The sequence below is a fragment of the Taurulus bubalis genome, assembly GCF_910589615.1.
Source record: "Taurulus bubalis genome assembly, chromosome: 17".
Classification (NCBI taxonomy): Eukaryota; Metazoa; Chordata; class Actinopteri; order Perciformes; family Cottidae; genus Taurulus; species Taurulus bubalis.
In genome coordinates this window covers 21,479,453-21,502,702 of record NC_136605.1, presented here as the reverse complement: position 1 = coordinate 21,502,702, position 23,250 = coordinate 21,479,453, and the positions used below count along the sequence as shown (strand labels likewise).

At 41.8% G+C, this 23,250-nt stretch overlaps 1 protein-coding gene across 1 annotated transcript; it reads right to left on the bottom strand.

The window, feature by feature from the left end:
• Positions 1-565: 565 nt before the first annotated feature.
• fus (FUS RNA binding protein) lies at positions 566-23,004 on the bottom strand (the record flags this gene model as incomplete). The annotated part of the gene is made up of 16 exons (XM_079232924.1): positions 566-1,897; positions 3,368-3,572; positions 3,721-3,806; positions 4,020-4,176; positions 4,392-4,490; positions 4,561-4,690; positions 5,735-5,844; positions 6,818-6,853; positions 10,538-10,572; positions 14,253-14,466; positions 14,568-15,001; positions 16,430-16,571; positions 16,644-16,804; positions 17,305-17,381; positions 17,737-17,741; positions 22,992-23,004. 16 exons carry the CDS (start codon positions 23,002-23,004, stop codon positions 1,858-1,860), a joined length of 1,944 nt encoding a protein of 647 aa, XP_079089050.1. The 3' UTR covers positions 566-1,857.
• Positions 23,005-23,250: the final 246 nt, after the last annotated feature.

The following is a 23,250-nucleotide window of genomic DNA, read 5'->3' as shown; positions in this document are numbered from 1 at the left end:
ATGGTTGCTCCTTTCGGATCAAACTCACACTTCTCCGCCTTGACGAAAAGTTGGTTCTCCGGCGCAACACAAGCCTGTTGGAGAACAAAGTGGCTCAAAGGCAGGGTCAATGAGAGGGAGAGGGTATTTGTTCTTAATGGCGATTTCATTAAGGCCACGGTAATCGATGCACGGGTGTAGCGTGCGGTCCTTCTTGCCCTCCCATATGAGGGAAGCGCCAATCTGCATGCAGGAATGGGAAATTGTCGAAGATGTTGACGTCTGGCTCATCAGGTCCCCTCCAGTCGCTGATGAGCCTAATCTTTTGGCAGGAGAGGACAGGAAGTGAGAAAGTGGCCAGCCTGGCCTCAGTAGATGCACACGCCAGCCTTAATTCGCCGTTGTCGCTCCGACGGAGGGAGACAAGCTCGTCCCAGCTGTATTGGCTCCTCGATGGGGGCGGAGCTATGGCGCTGACTCTTCACGCCACCCGAACCGCATCACTAACTTCCTACTCAACCAAACGTTTAATAGCTGCACAAAGAAAACACCGGAAGCACGAATGCATCGTTTGCTTTTTAATCAACACTTTCATTTGAAAACCAGCATGTGCACAATTCAAAAAATACTCATAAATAAAGACACGAGTTAAACTGCTGATGACGTGTGTTGTTTAGGTCTAAACGTGTTTATGACGAGACATGAACTGGAAGTTTGACTGGACCGAGTCATTGACTGGAACGATGAAAGAAAATGTTTTTCCGGTTGCATGACATTTTGTTTTAAATAACCTGGGCCACGTTCCTCGTACGTGGTTTAACTAAGTATCAAATGTCCTATTATCCATCTTAAATTACCCCGATGATGAGTCAGGCTTTGTTGGTTTCTCAAAGGCTGATCCGCGCTCAAACAGTCTCGTTTATCAGGATAATTGCGCGTGCCCGTCCTACTTCAAAAAGGGAAATAGTCGATCACTAAATCCATGATTTTCTAACAGTACAATAGCAAATAAGATCAAAGGAAGAGCAGGATATATGTACTGTATGTGCGTATGTATCATGTACTATGTGTATATACATGTATGTGTAAATTACCATATAACTAGGAGTTTGAATATGTGTATGGGCAGATCAGTATGTATGTATTATTCATAATCAGAAATTCAATCAATTGAAGCAGTGAAAAGAAATTGTGTGTGACTCTCTGTATTCTTTTCATGAGTCCACCGTAATCATTTTCTACTGTCATATAATTATGAGTGCTTTCAACCACCATGTAGATGCAACCCAGCCATCAAGAGGACATGGAGCAAGTAAAAACTAAGCACTAAAACATTATTCAGAATTGTGAGTCAATACAATATGTGCCATGGTAATGTACACGTATTTTTGAACACATCCATAAGAAACTTTATTATCGTTTTCTCTTCTCTTTTCAGATTTCTAGATTTATTCTTACGATTCAGTGCTTATTAAAATAGTTTAAGGACACAAGTGCAGCAGTTTGTGAGAAACTAATAATGACGTTGACAAAGTGTTCTCTTTAAAAGGTGGACGAGTCTGGTGGAAGTAGAACTTCTCCAGAGCTAACGAAGCTAACAAAGCTAACAAAGCTAACAAAGCTGATACACATAATAAACATATGAACAGTGAAGCAGGGCGGATGGGATCTGACTGTAAATGAGGCGACCAGAAGAGGAGGTGGGGCGTTACGGGGGGCGTCACACAGTGGTGGGCCGTCAGGGCCTGCTAAGCCTTCTCTGCTGGCCTAAACACAAAGTTAAAGCTATTTTATAATAAAAAAATGTGTATAATAAAAAGAAGTCAGCAGAGTTCCAGAAGAGGAGAAGAAGAGGAGGAGAAGAGGAGAGATGCTCCGCTAGTAGGGACGGCCTCGTCGCTCCTGTCTGTGGTCGCCCCTGGAAAACAACAACACACCGATTACATCATTACATTCACATTCATTACTCAAGTAGAAGTATAGATACTAGGGTTTAAAAATACTTCTGTAAAAGTTGAAGTATCAACTCAAGCTTTTTACTTCAGTAAAAGTGTAAAAGTACTGGTTTAAAAACTACTTAAAAGTATAAAAGTAAAAGTAATGTAAGGGGAATGTTTTTTTTCCATTAAGGACAAACTCTTAAGCCGCGTCTCAGGGGCCTATAGTGCACTACCCCACCTCCCCCAAAACAATCATTTTTATAAAGGCCATAATGACTATAATGTTTTAAAATGTTATGCTGAAAAATGTGGGATGCACTAGGCTACCCATTTCAGCTGCATATATGCCCATTTAAAATGATCACATTTTATTACAATGCAAATACATTAAAGTACCATATGTGTACTGAGCATTAACATGCGTTTCATGGAGCGGAAGACATGATAACTAGTTGCCTATAAGTATTGTAATAGTGGCGGCGACTCCGACACAAACCCTTAAAGCTGTGGTTCTCAAACTTTTTCTGTAAATAACATAATTGTGTGACTCATCTGTGCTTTTATAAATAACAGAATAAAGAAAATTGCAATCACGTTCAAGTAAATCAGATTGCCCAAAAAATTGTGCAAAAAATTGTGCAAAAAATTACTCATATTTAGTTACTACTAAATAGCTCATTGTGGAAAACAACAAGCTTTTAATTTTTTTTGCCAAACAAAACAGAATGAGAGCAGATATGTGAACCATCAGGTTGTATCAGTATTAGTGGAGCAGTGAGCTGCTTTCCTCGACACATGTGTTATAAAAGGGGTTGTAGATTTGATACGGCCTCTCTCAATTCATGCTCAATATTGAGCTTAGATCTATTTTTAAAATGTAGGGAGTAGAAAGTACAGATATTTGCGTGAAAATGTAAGGAGTAGAAGTAAAAAGTCTGAAAAATAAATACTCCAGTAAAGTATAGATACCCAAAATTTCTACTTAAGTAAAGTAACGAAGTATTTGTACTTCGTTACTTTACACCTCTGCAAGTGAGCAGGTGTGTGTGTGTGTGTGTGTGTGTGTGTGTGTGTGTGTGTGAGACAATAGAGACACATAGTAAAAACAATCAAGTAATATAAATAAAATAACAATAAACAGTAGTAAAAACAGCAAGAGAAGAATACAGTAGCAATTTTCAATTAAATATACAGACGTAATAAGAGTATATAAAAGTACTTAAATGTATTTATATTGCACCAGGTGAGTGCAATTAAAGTATGTGTGTGTGTGTGTGTGTGTGTGTGTGTGTGTGTGTGTGTGTGTGTGTGTGTGTGTGTGTGTGTGTGTGTGTGTGTATTAAAGTCGGAATCTGAAAAGGTTGGTGAAGTATGAAGAGTCTGCTCCTCTAGTGGAATATTAGTGTATTTGTATTAAATCTAATAAACTGTGTGTCACTGGGTCTGACCTTGCGTCCATCTTCCCGGGGCTGTATCCTCCTCGCTCGCCTCCTCGACCTCTGAAGCCGCCTCGCTCGCCTCCTCGCTCGCCTCCTCGCTCGCCTCCTCGCTCGCCTCCTCGGCCCCTGAGGCCGCCGCGCTCAAACCCGCCTCTGCGCTCGCCTCCTCGCTCGCCTCCTCGCTCGCCTCCTCGCTCGCCTCCTCCGAAGCCTCCTGAACGCAGAAAGAGAAGACCGGTGACTTCAACACAGGGGAGACCCCGAGGGAGGGGTCAATATACAACAGACACAGCATGAGGAGGGCAGCTTACATATATATGTATATAAATATACATATATACATGTATGAACACACAACAGACCTCTCTCCATGGGGGACGTCCCAGCATTCGGGGATTTGCACTGGTTGCACTCGTTACGCCACGAGAAGTTCAGGTTGCCACAGTTGCTGGAGAGGAACGAGCAGAAAGGACCAAACTCAGATGAATGAATGAATGAATGAATATATACTTTATTAAACTCAGATGAATGAATGAATATATACTTTATTAATCCCCAAGGGGAAATTTAGTGTTTGTCTTCGTAGAGCTCCAACATCATATAAAGTGACTTTAAACACAACATTTAGAATGTTTCTATGCAGATGTAAAACTACACTTACGGGTTTGAACACTTCCAGTCTCCGGCTCTCTGTTGTCCTCCTCCTGCTCCTGCTCCTCCTTCGTTGCCTCCGTTGCCCCCGTTGCCTCCGTTGCCCCCGTTGCCTCCTGGGAACCCTCCACCTCGTCCGCCCCCGAACCCGCCTCGCCCCATGGGCCCTGTGCCGAGCAGCAAAGCAGCCCGTCAGCAGCTGTTTGTGTCCCGGGTGGACGAGGAGCCCTGAAGTGCTCGTGAGACAGGAGACCTGAACATTCACAGCTCATCTCTCGCTGCTGAGGAAGATCATGCGATACGACTGAAAGTCTCAATGTGTCTCAAGTGGAACGGGCCTTGTGATTAAAATACCAACCTTCAGGTTGAGAGAACTTCTCACCTCCTCGTCCTCGGCCTCCCCTCATCCCACCTCGGCCCCCGAAGTCGGCTCTGCGGGTGGCGAAGGACACCTTGATGGGGTTCCCGCTGAAGTCTTTCCCTGAGGAGGAGAGGGAGACGCTCAGGGTGCTCTCTCTCTCCTCGTCGGGAGCGAGAGAGCAACAACTCACCATCAAACCAGTCGATGGCGGCCTTGGCTGATGGGGGGTCATCAAAGGACACGGTGGCCTCGCCCTTCAGCTTCCCCGTCTCCCGGTCGGTGTACAGGTTGATCATCGGCAGGCCGGTCTTCTTGTTGATCTGAGAGGTCATACATGATATATATGTTATATGTTATATATATATATTATATGTATAATAATTCCATCCATTATATATATACAACATATATATATATATATATATATATATAAATCATATATTTCTATTTTATTTTTATTATTAGTATATATATGATATATATATACATAGTATATATCATATATATTTAAATATATATGATATATATATTACATAAATATATATAATAATATATTAGTATATATATTTATGTAATATATATAATCTATTATATATATATATTATATGTATAATATTTACAACATATATATACATATTATATATTTTATATATGTCTATTTTATTTGTATTATTATATATAAATCATATATATATATGTATATCATATATATTAAAATATATATTATATATATATATATTACATAAATGTATGTAATAATATATATACATATTATTACATTTACATTTATGTAATATATATAATCTATATATATATATTATATGTATAATATATCCATCCATTATCACCCCTCGGGTTGCGGTGGCAGCAGGCTTCTCTATATATAAACATATTATATATTTTTATTTTATTTGTATTATTATTATATATATATATATATATATATATATCATATATCATATATATCATATATCATATATATTAAAATATATATTATATATATTACATAAATATATATAATAATATATATATATATAATAGATTATATATATTACATGAGGAGCCGAGGGAGATTTAATTGTGGAGAATCAGATTTAATGAAACCATCAAGTCTAATTGGATGTTTATCAAAGTACTAATTATATATATATATATATATATATATATATATATATATATATATATATATATATATATATATATATATATATATATATATATATAATTGTGCTGCAGTTTGAGATTTTATTTTAAGAATTTCCTTTGTTGGTACTTCTTACACACTCACACACACACACACACACTCACACACACACACACACACACACACACACACACACACACACACACACACACACACACACCTTGATGATGCCGATCTGCTTGAAGAAGTCGGCCACTGCCTCCACGCTGTACTCGTCTCCCAGACCCTGGACGAAGATGGTGTTGTTGTCGGAGTTATCGAGGTCCGGCACTGAGGAAGAGGAGGAGAGACATCAGGACATCTTCGTCTTATAAAACTACATCGTTCATATTTAGAGGTCTGGACCAGAAATTCAGAAATCCACGTTCTCTATGCATGTATCTGGTAACTGTATGTATTTATTTGATTTTGTTAAGTTTTTAGTAATATGGTATTTATATATATATATATATATATATATATATATATATATATATATATATATATATATATATATATATATATTATATGTATATATAATAATATATATATATATATATATATTTGCCTGTCTGTCTCCCTGTCTCCCTGTCTATCTACCTGTCTGTCTGTCTCCCTGTCTATCTACCTGTCTCCCTGTCTCCCTGTCTATCTATCTGTCTGTCTGTCTCCCTGTCTATCTACCTGTCTCCCTGTCTATCTACCTGTCTGTCTGTCTCCCTGTCTATCTACCTGTCTCCCTGTCTCCCTGTCTATCTACCTGTCTCCCTGTCTCCCTGTCTATCTACCTGTCTGTCTGTCTCCCTGTCTATCTACCTGTCTGTCTGTCTCCCTGTCTGTCTGTCTCCCTGTCTATCTACCTGTCTGTCTGTCTCCCTGTCTCCCTGTCTATCTACCTGTCTGTCTGTCTCCCTGTCTATCTACCTGTCTGTCTGTCTCCCTGTCTATCTACCTGCCTGTCTGTCTCCAGCCCGTACGCCGAGTTCTGTTGTCTATGTTTCTAATGAATATTTTGGGGGCGGGGCTTCTGAGGCCTGAAGCGACTGAAGCGACTGTCAGTGTTGACGACTTGAAGAGTTTCCTGCTCTCACACACACACACACACACACACACACACACACACACACACACACACACACACACACACACACACACACACACACACACTTTAAAGAAAAGTATTCTTTCTCATACATACGTATTCTAATGACATAAAACAGATCTAAACTCTTGTGTTAGAGTGCCAAAAGAAAAGAAGACCTACTGAAGCCGGGTCCTCCGTGTCCCGGGTCTCTTGGTCCTTGAGGGGGAAGAAAAGCAAACAGAAATTAATTGAGGAAAAGAACAAAAGCCCCCTTCCAGTTCCCCGCCCCAGTTCTCTACTGGTTCCCAGCAGAACTAGTGGGAAGCTCTTAGTCTATCAGCTGTGTGTCAGAACTAACCACCACCCTGCCTCCTCGTTTCACACCACACACCTGGACCCCCACACACCTGGACCCCCACACACCTGGACCCCCACACACCAGGACCCCCACACACCTGGACCCCCACACACCTGGACCCCCACACACCTGGACCCCCACATACCAGGACCCCCACATACCTGGACCCCCACACACCTGGACCCCCACACACCAGGACCCCCACACACCAGGACCCCCACACACCTGGACCCACCAGTAGCTCCCTCCTGGGTGTGGTCCTCATGTGGGGTCTCGGGCCCGTCATGCAGAGCCTGACAGCTTCGGCTCTTTGTTGACGCGCTCCACATCGTGACCTCCCCCCCCCCCCCCCCCCCCCCCCCCTCTTCCCCCCCCCTCCACCAGTGTAATTAGGTGCAGTGATTCGGCTTTTGTTTTGTTTCTCAGAGCTGAACACGGGGTTCTCCGTCACCGTCTGTCATTCTGAGAATGTGAAGCGTTTGTTTTCTGAGTCACCTTCTGGGAGACGGAAAGACGTCAGAGGGATTCATAATGTCCTTGAACGCACCAGAGACACACCTTCCACCAACACGACTGTCCCTCTGTCCGTGAGTGAAGGAGTCATGATTCCTCTTGACTTCAACGGAAGTCACTCATCTTACTCATGATATCATGATCATTATTACCATCATTATCATCTGGCATGGAGGATGGTGACTCATCACTTTCATTCTCTAAACACACCGACACACCTTTTCTGTTGAAGAACTCCGTGTCATCATGACATCATAACATGTGTCCAGATGTGAAACACAGCACTCCTTTATTGTTTTTGTGACTCGTGTTTTGTGAGATTCATGTTATTAAAAAAGGTAAAAGCAGCTGTAAAGACCTCGGTCATCATAACAGGAGGCAGCAGCATCCCCGAAGCCTCCTGTTCAACACCGAGAGGCCGAGAAACCTCAGACCCGCATGGTGAACTCTGACCTGTGAGTCACGTTGACCTCTGTGCATCATGTTGACCTCTGTGTATCATGTTGACCTCTGTGCATCATGTTGACCTCTGACCTCTGTGCATCACTCTGACCTCTGTGCATCATGTCGACCTCTAGTTTGCCTCACAACTGTGACTTTCTGTGTACTTTACACACATGAATTGCTTCAATTCAATGTTGGTTTTGATTGTTTATATGGTTTTTTTTATTGTGACATAAAGCAGCCGATTACCTGGATATTCTAAGTAACACACGTGATGTTGCCATCATGAGCATAACAATGGCACATGTCCAACACTAGCTTCCTCACAATGATTGTGAGACAATGAAGTTCCACTTTTCTCTGTTGGCCTAACACAGCCTCCAGGAGGCCACGCCCATCCGAAATACGCTGCATTGTTCCGGAAGGTTGATTACATTATTAAGAAAACCATCAACATTCCTTCCTTTGATTGAAGTTACGGCTACTGGATAATGTTCCACAGCTGAAACCAGTTTTCAACCTGGAATGTAGAACCGAAACTTCCGCCTGAGTCGCCAGAGAACATGCGTGATGATTCTCTTATTGTGTCTTTTGAAGCACAATCTCGTCGAACACGGCAGGTTTTATGACCCAGAGCCCAAAGCTCTGAACTCCCATCAAGCCCTCAAACACCCTGAAGGATCCATGAAGACATAATGTGGGCTTTACCGCCCTCTGCTGGACAGGAGCACACCTGAAGTACGCATCACCACACGAACGCCTTGTTTCCACCAAAGATAAACGGATTGAGGACCTGAAGCTCCGCCTCTTTACAGCCTCTGTGGGCTGTGCAACCGCCTAGAACAGTGGTCCCCAACCTTTTTGCGCCACGGACCAGTTTTGTGTCAGACAATATTTTCACGGACTGTGGGCGATAAATATGACGTAATAAAATGATACGACCGGCCTAAAAACAATAATACAGTGCTTAAAAATACAACTCACCATTACGCCGAATTAGTGGGAGCCCTGAGCTTGTTTCTCTGCAAGGAGCCGGGTCGGGGTGATGGGAGACACCGACGTGTGTTCTTTATGTCCAGTCTACTGCTTAACTTAGACCTTATTGTCCACTCTACTGCTTAACTTTGACTTTATTGTCCACTCTACTGCTTAACTTAGACCTTGTTGTCCACTCTACTGCTTAACTTTGACTTTATTGTCCACTCTACTTCTTAACTTAGACCTTATTGTCCACTCTACTGCTTAACTTAGACCTTATTGTCCACTCTACTGCTTAACTTAGACCTTATTGTCCACTCTACTGCTTAACTTATACCTTATTGTCCACTCTACTGCTTAACTTAGACCTTATTGTCCACTCTACTGCTTAACTTAGACCTTATTGTCCACTCTACTGCTTAACTTAGACCTTATTGTCCACTCTACTGATTAACTTAGACCTTATTGTCCACTCTACTTCTTAACTTAGACCTTATTGTCCACTCTACTGCTTAACTTATACCTTATTGTCCACTCTACTGCTTAACTTAGACCTTATTGTCCACTCTACTGATTAACTTAGACCTTATTGTCCACTCTACTTCTTAACTTAGACCTTATTGTCCAGTCTACTGCTTAACTTATACCTTATTGTCCACTCTACTGCTTAACTTATACCTTATTGTCCACTCTACTTCTTAACTTAGACCTTATTGTCCACTCTACTGCTTAACTTATACCTTATTGTCCACTCTACTGCTTAACTTATACTTTATTGTCCACTCTACTTCTTAACTTAGACCTTATTGTCCACTCTACTGCTTAACTTATACCTTATTGTCCACTCTACTGATTAACTTAGACCTTATTGTCCACTCTACTGCTTAACTTATACCTTATTGTCCACTCTACTGATTAACTTTGACCTTATTGTCCAGTCTACTGCTTAACTTTGACCTTATTGTCCAGTCTACTGCTTAACTTAGACCTTGTTGTTGTCTACTCCTTAATTTATAACCCGCTTCACAAAGACAGGATGTTGAAAATGAAAACAGGGCTTTCAGAGCTTTTTTGGCGATCTGAGGGTTCCCTTGATTTTAGACCAGAACACCGGCAGAGCTAAACAGACTTTTAAGTTTCATTTTCGGGGTAACGTATCATGTAACCTCTTGACATGTGTCAAGATGTTCAGACGCACAGACTGATGTATCCGATCATTTTTCAAAATCTTCCGAACTTAATTATTTTTTCCGACATTTTTTTCATTCTTTCTTTCCCGGTACCAAGGGGCCACGGACCGGTACAGGGCCGCGGCCCGGTGGTTGGGGACCGCTGGCCTAAAAGATGACGGTTCCGCTCTAAACTGGTGGAAACGCGGGTTCCCAGAAACCTGAGGAACCGGCTCGAGAACCAGAGCTAATTTAGGGTCGGAAGGTTCTTACCTGTGACTCTACCTGGTGAAGGTTTTGACCTCTCGTCATGGAAACCTCCAGAAGCTACAAATACTCACTTGTACTCAGATTACTTGACAACTGCTGGAGGGGACCGCCCCTTTCAGCTTCGACTCAAACTTAACAAACCTTTTATGTTTTTTTTTTGTCACTTACCACCAAACTTATTGAATCCTCCACGATCGCCCATTCTGATGAGGAGGAAGAGAGAAAGAGCATTGAAGGCTGGTGCTGACAGCGGTTTCTCTCAGGGGGTTGTGGGTAACCGTCCCTCTCAGTCTGACTTAAACCCACCCCATGAACCCTTAGTCTGCTTCAGAGCCTCGAGGACAAGAGGCCGGCTTAAAGACCTTGTCATGTGACGCTCAAGTCTTCAATGCACTCATTTTATTTCATCCTGTAACCTGGTTGTGGGTCAATTAACCAGCACAACATGTACACCTCTGACCCCTGATGGCTGTATTTTTACGTTTCAGACAACCTCTTTTGCTCTCCATAACTATTCCTCGTTCTTTCCTGCGACTACAAGAAGACTGTGAACTCTCTGTAGACCTCCCCACATGATGGCTTAAGAGCAGAAAGCAGCCTGGAGATCAGGTAAAGCCTAGGGGAAGATTCAGAGATTGATTAAAGCAGAGCATGACACAGAGCGCTGGTTGGGAGGGAGGTGGGAACAGGTGAGAAAGGCAGGTGATGGATGTTTAGTGTGGGAAGGCCACAGTTTACACGCCGCTTTAGTCCAGTTATTGCAGACAAAGAGACACTTGTGAGAACGCCGTACTGGCTTCAGACTCCACGGCCGTTAGAAGGTGCAATGTGTCAGATGGGGCCACAGACTAGTATTATGAAGTGGACGTTGGTTTGAGGACGTTTTGAAGCCTCCAGTTCGGTGTTTTGTCCGTCGCCATCTTGTTTTTATGCAACCAGTGAACAGGAAGTGACCAAATATGGACTGAGAAGGCGTGACGTAGAGACGCTGTATACGTCTCTGGTGTCGAACTGTCAATCATCTTGTAGCCCCTCCCCTAAAACATCCCCTGCTTTATGGTCTGTTTGACTCTAAATGACCACAATTTACTAAATGAACATCATGCTGTATTGAAGAAGACTTGGAACTAGAGATTGAAACATAAACTCATGTTTACAATGTTTACTGCGGGAATAAATCAAGAGAAGTAGAGTAATTTATATAGACTTCTATACAACCAGAGGAGTCACCCCCTGGTGGTCAGGTGGTCTCTTTAAAGAATTGAGGTTGACACTGATATTATATACCGATATTAGCATGCTAACCAGCTAGCCCCGGCCCGTCCTGTCTTGTAATACCACTTGTACCTCTAGAGGCGATAGTGAGTCACTGTAGCGTCCAGTCTGTCCAACATGAGAGGACGAAGACAAACAGCTCGTCAATAATACACCTCTGGTTTGTGTGCATTTTGATCGTTTATTGGATTAAATCCAAAGTGGCAGAAACAACAGAATGCTTGTATCTCCGTTGTGTTCCCCTCACCACCAGGAGACGGGTTGAAATACTTTAACCAATTAAAGCTGGCAGACCTCTTCTGGTCTTCTGGTGACGAGGACGACGAAACAAGTGTTCTTGTTTCTGCCGTTTCTGATTTAATCCAATAAAGAAATGATCAAAACGTACCGTGACATGGTCACACAGACACAGGAAGATTATAAGATAACGTTATTTCTCTCAGAGTTCAGGCAGTTGAATGTTGCATAATCTTGCCCCGCTGTTAGGACATTAAACGTTTGGACCCAGTCGAGGCTCCTCCCCTTATTGGTTTGGAGCTTACGGCCAGATCTTACACACTGCACCTTTAAATACGTAGAGTGAATATCTAAAATATCAAATGACTTGTTGTGTCTTGATCTCATTTGTCGTGGAGTTACAACCTTTAGTTCACACGTTATAGTTTTACACTTTACATGCTCCTCCGTTCTCCAAAACCATTTCAGCTCTTCACGTGAACATTTAACAGAGCTATTGATGACCAACAAGCTGATTGTTGCTCAGTGCCGTCTGCCTGCTTAAAGGAAACTGGTGGGTTGAGCTCCTCATATTATATATATTTATAGAACTATATATCTCGTCTGTGATGAGTGAGAGAACAAACAATGAAATGGAAAACTAATTCTATGTCAATGAGGTCATCACCAACATCACGAGGAAGAACATGAAATATTGTGCAACCTCCAAAACAAGAACATCAACTTACCCGTTTACCAGTTTGTGCCTCACAGCCGTCACAAAGTCTCTAATTTGTCTATTTTCTGTGGAGTATATTGGCTCATAAACATCCCATCATTCATATCCTCATAACACGTGCATCTTTCTGCAGCGTGCACAGAACAGAGAGCCTTGTGAACTCTCTCAACCCTTTACTTTCCTTCTTTGGGCTTTCACAGAACTTCCTCTTTGCAGAAATAAATGCACATGTTAAATCTAAATTGTTGTTTATAATATTGAGGGTGATCATACTATTTCTGTCATAACAATAATGATGATGGAAGGTTTGGGAACAGGAATGTTGTATTTTATCATCTTTAACCCCAGTTGAGCCATTTTTCTGTCACAACACTTGTGAGACTAGTTAAGAGGTTCATATAGCAGTTTATGGGTTACTGGTTTATTGGTTGATGATAGAACACTATAAAATAGCGCTATGTGTTAACAGTATCTCTGCAAAGTTTGACTTTGATTAAGTGAAGTTAAATATTTTTAGTAATTCATTTAGTGCACATCTCGTAAACCGTAGTTTTAGATCAGTTGAGAAACAAAAGTGCCCTAACTTTCTTCCTGGACCTTGAACGCCTCTGGTTCCACAACAGAGGGGCTCTGCTCAAGCAGATGCATCAAAACATACCAAGCAGGTATCGTTTCATCCATAAGTAAGTCATATTTCAGTTTTCTGGCTGGAATATGGTTGATATCTTGCTGAGGCTTTGTCTCACAAGGTATTTGGCGGATTCTGTAGGTCGTAAGCTTTCCAGAAAGGTGCGCTAATCATGTGTAGCATCAAGCTAGGGACATGAAAATGGATATTTCCATAACTTGGGGAGCTCTCTCTCACCTTACAAGAACATATAAGTCCATTTTACATGTGTATAACACAATTCAACCTTAAATATTAACATAAACCAGAAATATGACTTGAAAGTCATATTTCTGGTTCATGTTAATATTTAAGGTTGAATTTTTTTTTTTTGCTATGTCACATCAGTGGCTCTGGTATGGATTCATGGGAGTAGGTTGGTGTTTGGCTCCTCCCCCTGGCTGTGGAGAGTCTGCACACCGGACCAGAGGTGACCTGCAGTCTGTTTATGCAGAAGCAACCTTCCTTCAAGGATGCTTCCTTCACGTTTCCTATGAACCGGTGCAGTGTTGAGCCACGAGGACCAAACCCTCCATGATGGACTCATCAAACCTCCTCCACGTTCAGAGCACTCTATTACCTTTGAGAGACACAGAGGTTTCTCTCCTCATCAGATCGCATTCATCGTTACTTCATAGCAAACCGTCGGAAGTGGGCGGAGCTAAGAACACACTATAAACAATGCATCTGTTCTGGTAACATGAACTCTCTCTGCTGTGTTTGATTCAGATATTAGTAATCACTGATTATTGATGATGCAGTCCCCTCACATGTCGCGTGGCAGAGCTCAGGAGTGCTGAGACATTAGAGCTGCTCGCCTGCTGGTACGAGTCCTCAGAGTAACTCAGGACCTTTGAAGGCCTCTCACTGTTCAGCGTGGAGCTACAAGCGGTTCTTTTCTCCTGCTCCCTCAGGAGAGGATCCCTTTAGGAGCCTCCCTGTTCAGGACTGACACCATGGACCCTGGATGGACCCTAAACACTCACCCCATGCCTCCTCTTCCTCTTGGTCTGCCTCGGCCACCTCGGTCAAAACCGCGATCGTATCCGCCGCCGCGGCCTCCAAATCCGGCGCTGCCGCGGCCTCCAAATCCGGCGCCGCCACGTCCCCTGCCGCCGCGGTCCTGACCTCCGTAACCTCCGTCGGGACCTCCGTACCCTCCACCTCCTCCGCTCAGCGGGGGGCTTTCATCTCCATATCCTGAGGGAGAGTCCAGACAGTCAGTCAAATGAGAAACGGTCTATGTTTGAACCCATGGGCCTCACTGTAAACCGTAAAGTGAAATTGAACCCATCGCTGACCTCCACCTTGACCATACTGGCTCTTTTGGCTGTGGCTCTGTGCTGGAGGGGTGCTGTAGCTCGGAGGCTGGTTGTAGTGGCCTCCTCCGTGTGGGGACGACTGCTGGTGGCCCCCGGTGCCCCCGTAGCCACCAGCCTGGCCCCCGGTGCCCCCGTAGCCACCAGCCTGGCCCCCGGTGGCCCCGTAGCCACCGGCATGGACCCCGGCGCCCCCGTAGCCACCGGCATGGACCCCGGCGCCCCCGTAGCCACCGGCCTGGACCCCGGTGGGCCCGTAGCCACCGGCCTGCCCCCCGGCGCCCCCGTAGCCACTGGCCTGACCTCCGCTGCCCCCGTAGCCGCCGGCCTGGACACCGCTGCCCCCGTAGCCACCTACGCTCTGTCCGCCGCTCGGCGGGTGGTTGTAGCCAGCAGCCTGCGAGTTCCCCTCGTAACTGTGGAGGGTTGAGAAGAGGAACCTGAGCTGCTGCTCCACATATAGATATCCATATACATTTATCATTTTATTTGTGAAAGTATAGCCCGTCACATCCCCTTCCTGTGTATCTGTGTGTACTGGACACACAGGACGTCTTTGAGTCAAGTTACTGTCCACATCCATCCAAAAGTCTGGCGACGCCCCTCACACAGAATGTCCGATTGACTCATACCAAACTTGCTGTGGATCGTGATTGGAGCTGTATCATCAAAAGTTAATTAAAATACTTTTGCTATCTCATTGTATTCAGGAGATAACAACCAATTAACCTCTTAGGGGCGTGTCTTTTTTTCAATACTCATAACTTCCCAACTATTTGGACTAATGACTCCAAATTTGTAGCATATGTACACATTGCATCCTGTAACATGCACGAAAAAAATCATGCAATTTAAGCACTAGGGGGCACTACAGTAATTCAGCCAATTTGGGCCTTTTTGTCATGTTTCGTCGTTTTCAGCATTTGTACTTTTACGAAGTCCTCCTAGAATATTTATGCGATCGACTTCAATTATGTTCAAGAATGATCACAAGACCCTTATGATCTTAAGTTGTGCTAATTGTGCGTTTTCAGTCAACGGCCTTGATGCGTTGTGGACCCAAGACACACCCATTTTGTGCCGTTCGCTATGTTATAGAAAGCTGTTGTAACTCCAAGGTACATCATGAAATCCACAAAGGAATTCTCAGGCATGAAGCCGGTACAGGCCTGAGCACATTTACATGAAGAAATTATCACATTGCCATAGCGCCACCTACTGGCGAAAGGAAATCAGCCAAACAGCATCGGATTTGCATGTAATTTACATGACGTGGTCTACTCTTCACTTGATGTATGTGTATGTTCACATTGTCATAGCGCCACCTACTGGCAAAGAAAATGACATGTTTTATACTATGATGTATTACTCCTTGTTTAGTGGCTTGGGATGCTCAAAAACTCATGCAACTCCATACACATGTCTCCTCATTAAACAAGCTCTTGTAACTCCACTGGAATCTGCATCAAACTTTTCATGCATGATCAAATTCACGGCCTGAGGATATCGACAAGCTTAGTTTCACTCGTAGTCAAAGCGCCGCCTAGTGGCGAAAGGAAATCAGCGTCACGTGACAAACTGCATCCGATTTACATGACATTTACACAACGTGGTCTAAGCTTCACGTAGAGAGACGTGATGCACGCTGTCGAGCGTGTCGTCTACAGGACCCGTTCATCGCTGCTCGCAGCTTTAATTTAATTAAACTTTTTATGTGTGCATGAAATTGTTATGGATGGATTATTGCGTGATGTCAGTGCGTCTCTGGCTGTCTGAGCACCATGGAGGCGGCTCCAGATGAAGCCGCCGCCCCTCCGGCGGTGAGTGAATGGGGATCATCGTACCTCGCGGAGGATGAGGACGGAGGCTGCTGCTGGTACCCGGAGAAGGAGGACGGCTGGTTGCTGTTGTTATAACCTCCGGGGCTGTACGACTGATTGTAGGCTCCTCCTCCTCCTCCCTGGCTAGAGGGTGGAGAACCGTATCCTGCAGGGAGACGACAGGAGTTACAGTCCGCTCCACCACTGGGCAACCAGAGGAGAACCCGTCTTCCTGTACCTGACTGGGATGGAGCGTAGCTGCTGTAGCCTCCTCCCGGGCTGTAGGGGGCGCTGCTGTCGGGGCTCTGGTTGAAGCCTCCGTAGCCCTGCTGGCTGTAGCCCTGCTGGCTGTTGCCCTGGTTGGCCCCTCCTCCTCCACCTTCTCCATAGGACCCATAGCTGGCAGAGGTCACCAAAACAAAACACTCACACCAGATTTCATAATGTCATTTCATATTCTTCTCATACTTTTCTTGCCTTGAAATCAATATATATATTAAAAAACTACATAAATGTGTCAAGGTTGAATGTTACATGACTTACCCCTGGCCAGAAGTTTGAGAATAATCTATGGAGTAAACAAAATGCAGCATTAATATCAAGACATTAATAAGTAAGAACTAACACCTAACGAGCGTTGGAATGCAACGAGGAAAGAAACTGTTTCAAAGAAAAGGAAAACCTGAAAGATGGAGGAGAAACATGAACATGAAACATGGGAACACCGGACGCTAGCTTAACCGGGAACACCGGGCGCTAGCTTAACCGGGAACACCGGGCGCTATTACCGGGAACACCGGGCGCTAGTACCGGGAACACAGGGCTAGCTAAACCGGGAACACCAGGCGCTAGTACCGGGAACACCGGGCGCTAGTACCGGGAACACAGGGCGCTAGTACCGGAAACACAGGGCGCTAGTACCGGGAACACCGGGGGCTAGTACCGGGAACACAGGGCTACTACCGGGAACACAGGGCTAGTACCGGAAACACAGGGCGCTAGTACCGGGAACACAGGGCGCTAGTACCGGGAACACCAGGCGCTAGTACCGGAAACACAGGGCGCTAGTACCGGAAACACAGGGTGCTAGTACCGGGAACACCGGGGGCTAGTACCGGGAACACAGGGCTAGCTAAACCAGGAACACCGGGCGCTAGTCCCGGGAACACCGGGGGCTAGCTTAACCGGGAACACCGAGTGCTAGCTTTACCGGGAAAACCGGGAGCTAGCTAAACCGGGAACACCGGGCGCTAGTGTAACATAGTTGAAAAAGTTCAGGTTAAATCCCGCTAAAAGGGAAAACTCCGCCACCTGCTGTTGCAAATGTGTACCTGCGCTGAATAGTAGACACAAAGGACTATGGGTAATCCTCAGAGCTACAGAGGAACATGTCTATGAATGTCTGTGGACAATACAGATTTAACTAATTGTAAAGGTACTTAAAAGTTGAGCTGGCTTTATATGTTTGGAAGGTAATTGTCTTAGATCATATTCACCTTGATTTCATTAAGTTAACTATTCGTTTGTTATGTGTTTTATTTCCAGTAAAGAATGTCCCCAGTGTAGCTCGCAAACACTATCGCATGCGCTGCTACCCCACGCTGTTGTTCTATAGAGGATGAATGTAGGTATGTTACAATGTTGTTCGATAGAGGATGAATGTAGGTATGTTACAATGTTGTTCGATAGAGGATGAATGTAGGCATGTTACAGTATTGTTCTATAGAGGATGAATGTAGGTATGTTACAGTATTGTTCTATAGAGGATGAATGTAGGCATGTTACAGTATTGTTCTATAGAGGATTAATGTATGTTACAGTATTGTTCTATAGAGGATGAATGTATGTATGTTACAATATTGTTCTATAGAGGATGAATGTAGGTATGTTACAGTATTGTTCTATAGAGGATGAATGTAGGTATGTTAGAATGTTGTTCGATAGAGGATGAATGTATGTATGTTACAGTATTGTTCTATAGAGGATGAATGTAGGTATGTTACAGTATTGTTCTATAGAGGATGAATGTAGGTATGTTACAATATTGTTCTATAGAGGATGAATGTAGGTATGTTACAATGTTGTTCGATAGAGGATGAATGTATGTATGTTACAGTATTGTTCTATAGAGGATGAATGTAGGTATGTTACAGTATTGTTCTATAGAGGATGAATGTAGGTATGTTACAATATTGTTCTATAGAGGATGAATGTAGGTATGTTACAGTATTGTTCTATAGAGGATGAATGTATGTATGTTACAATATTGTTCTATAGAGGATGAATGTAGGTATGTTACAGTATTGTTCTATAGAGGATGAATGTATGTATGTTACAGTATTGTTCTATAGAGGATGAATGAATGTATGTTACAGTATTGTTCTATAGAGGATGAATGTAGGTATGTTACAGTATTGTTCTATAGAGGATGAATGTAGGTATGTTACAATGTTGTTCGATAGAGGATGAATGTATGTATGTTACAGTATTGTTCTATAGAGGATGAATGTAGGTATGTTACAGTATTGTTCTATAGAGGATGAATGTATGTATGTTACAATATTGTTCTATAGAGGATGAATGTAGGTATGTTACAGTATTGTTCTATAGAGGATGAATGTAGGTATGTTACAGTATTGTTCTATAGAGGATGAATGTATGTATGTTACAATATTGTTCTATAGAGGATGAATGTAGGTATGTTACAGTATTGTTCTATAGAGTATGAATGTAGGTATGTTACAGTATTGTTCCATAGAGGATGAATGAATGTATGTTACAGTATTGTTCTATAGAGTATGAATGTAGGTATGTTACAGGATTGTTCTATAGAGTATGAATGTAGGTATGTTACAGTATTGTTCTATAGAGGATAAATGAATGTATGTTACAGTATTGTTCTATAGAGGATGAATGTAGGTATGTTACAATGTTGTTCGATAGAGGATGAATGTATGTATGTTACAGTATTGTTCTATATAGTATGAATGTATGTATGTTACAGTATTGTTCTATAGAGGATGAATGAATGTATGTTACAGTATTGTTCTATATAGGATGAATGAATGTATGTTACAGTATTGTTCTATAGAGGATGAATGTAGGTATGTTACAATGTTGTTCGATAGAGGATGAATGTATGTTACAGTATTGTTCTATAGAGTATGAATGTATGTTACAGTATTTCTTCTATAGAGGATGAATGTAGGCATGTTACAGTATTGTTCTATAGAGTATGAATGTAGGTATGTTACAGTATTGTTCTATAGAGGATGAATGTAGGTATGTTACAATGTTGTTCGATAGAGGATGAATGTATGTTACAGTATTGTTCTATAGAGTATGAATGTATGTTACAGTATTGTTCTATAGAGGATGAATGTAGGCATGTTACAGTATTGTTCTATAGAGTATGAATGTAGGTATGTTACAGTATTGTTCTATAGAGGATGAATGTAGGTATGTTACAATGTTGTTCGATAGAGGATGAATGTATGTTACAGTATTGTTCTATAGAGTATGAATGTATGTTACAGTATTGTTCTATAGAGGATGAATGTAGGCATGTTACAGTATTGTTCTATAGAGTATGAATGTAGGTATGTTACAGTATTGTTCTATAGAGTATGAATGTAGGTATGTTACAGTATTGTTCTATAGAGTATGAATGTAGGTATGTTACAGTGTTGTTCGATAGAGGATGAATGTATGTTACAGTATTGTTCTATAGAGTATGAATGTATGTTACAGTATTGTTCTATAGAGTATGAATGTAGGTATGTTACAGTGTTGTTCTATAGAGTATGAATGTAGGTATGTTACAGTATTGTTCTATAGAGTATGAATGTATGTTACAATATTGTTCTATAGAGGATGAATGTAGGTATGTTACAGTATTGTTCTATAGAGTATGAATGTATGTATGTTACAGTATTGTTCTATAGAGGATGAATGTAGGTATGTTACAATGTTGTTCGATAGAGGATGAATGTATGTTACAGTATTGTTCTATAGAGTATGAATGTATGTTACAGTATTGTTCTATAGAGTATGAATGTAGGTATGTTACAGTATTGTTCTATAGAGTATGAATGTATGTTACAATATTGTTCTATAGAGTATGAATGTAGGTATGTTACAATATTGTTCTATAGAGTATGAATGTAGGTATGTTACAGTATTGTTCTATAGAGTATGAATGTATGTTACAGTGTTGTTCTAGAGTATGAATGTAGGTATGTTACAGTATTGTTCTATAGAGTATGAATGTAGGTATGTTACAGTGTTGTTCTAGAGTATGAATGTAGGTATGTGACAGTATTGTTCTATAGAGTATGAATGTATGTTACAGTATTGTTCTATAGAGTATGAATGTAGGTATGTTACAGTGTTGTTCTATAGAGTATGAATGTAGGTATGTTACAGTGTTGTTCTAGAGTATGAATGTAGGTATGTTACAGTGTTGTTCTAGAGTATGAATGTAGGTATGTTACAGTATTGTTCTATAGAGAGTATGAATGTAGGAATGTTACAGTATTGTTCTATAGAGTATGAATGTAGGTATGTTACAGTATTGTTCTATAGAGAGTATGAATGTAGGTATGTTACAGTATTGTTCTATAGAGAGTATGAATGTAGGAATGTTACAGTATTGTTCTATAGAGTATGAATGTAGGAATGTTACAGTATTGTTCTATAGAGAGTATGAATGTAGGAATGTTACAGTATTGTTCTATAGAGTATGAATGTAGGTATGTTACAGTATTGTTCTATAGAGTATGAATGTAGGTATGTTACAGTATTGTTCTATAGAGTATGAATGTAGGTATGTTACAGTGTTGTTCTAGAGTATGAATGTAGGTATGTTACAGTATTGTTCTATAGAGTATGAATGTAGGTATGTTACAGTATTGTTCTATAGAGTATGAATGTAGGTATGTTACAGTATTGTTCTATAGAGAGTATGAATGTAGGAATGTTACAGTATTGTTCTATAGAGTATGAATGTAGGTATGTTACAGTATTGTTCTATAGAGAGTATGAATGTAGGAATGTTACAGTATTGTTCTATAGAGTATGAATGTAGGTATGTTACAGTGTTGTTCTATAGAGTATGAATGTAGGTATGTTACAGTATTGTTCTATAGAGAGTATGAATGTATGTTACAGTATTGTTCTATAGAGTATGAATGTAGGTATGTTACAGTATTGTTCTATAGAGAGTATGAATGTATGTTACAGTATTGTTCTATAGAGTATGAATGTAGGTATGTTACAGTGTTGTTCTGTAGAGAGGATGAATGTATGTATGTTACAGTGTTGTTCTATAGAGTATGAATGTAGGTATGTTACAGTATTGTTCTATAGAGAGTATGAATGTAGGTATGTTACAGTGTTGTTCTATAGAGAGGATGAATGTATGTATGTTACAGTGTTGTTCTATAGAGTATGAATGTAGGTATGTTACAGTATTGTTCTATAGAGAGGATGAATGTATGTATGTTACAGTGTTGTTCTATAGAGGATGAATGTAGGTATGTTACAGTGTTGTTCTATAGAGAGTGGTCATGTTTTAAACATGCAGATGGAGTATTTTCTATAGTACACGTATACATGTTTACTCAGTTACACATTGTTATTGTAGCCGAGGGTTTATCTTGCTCCTTTACTTCACATTATTAAGAAAACAGCAACATGATGCTCTGTAGTTTGCACAAGAAGGCAACCACGTTTATTCTTGTCACAACCTCCACTAGAACATTTCTCCTTCCGTTTTTCCCTTCACAATAAAAGCCCCAGAAACATACATATACACCCATATAATACACATATAATATACTAGTGTACCACTGTACTAGTGTATCAATGTACTAGTATATTAATACTAGTGTATTAATGTACTAGTGTACCACTGTACTAGTGTATTAATATACTAGTGTATTAATATACTAGTGTACCACTGTACTAGTGTATTAATGTACTAGTGAATTAATGTACGAGTGTATTAATGTACTAGTGTATCAATGTACGAGTGAATAAATGTACGAGTGTATTAATGTAGTGTATCGATGTACTAGTGAATGAATGTACGAGTGTATTAATGTACTAGTGTACCACTGTACTAGTGCATCAATGTATTAGTGTATTAATGTACTAGTGTATTAATGTACTTGTGTATTAATGTACAAGTGTATTATTGTACTAGTGTATTAATGTACTAGTGTATTAATGTACAAGTGTATTATTGTACTAGTGTATTAATGTACTAGTGTATTAATGTACAAGTGTATTAAAACGAGAGCTACGGAGGAGTCACTAATAGACAGCGCATGCGCTGTTGCCCTCAGGAGCTGACAGTAACATGTTGTCCTTTATGATGAAGAATAAACTGATACACGAGCAGGAGACACCTCAGATACGCTTGTACCGGGAGCACTGGGAGCACCGGGACCACCGGGCACTAGTACCGGGAGCACCGGGCGCTTGTACCGGGAGCACCGGACGCTGGTACCGGGACCGATAAGCTGATCACCGGAACGTTCATCTTAACCTTCAGACATTAATTCCGTTCTTCCGGTTTTCTTACCGTTTGACGCCATGTCGACGAGCGGGAAACCCCGTTAACGTTCAGTAAAATCTCCGGTGCGCTAACCGAACGGAGGAGGACCGGGAGGAAGAGGAGGAGGACCGGGAGGAAGATGGATGCACCGGCGTCCCTCGAGCCGTCCTGCCCTGCGGTTCCTCCCGCGGCCGCTGGGGGCGCGCAGGAGCAGCGTTTTATAAATACAACTAATAACAGATCATTTATATTCTAACGCTACATTATATATACATCATTTATTTAT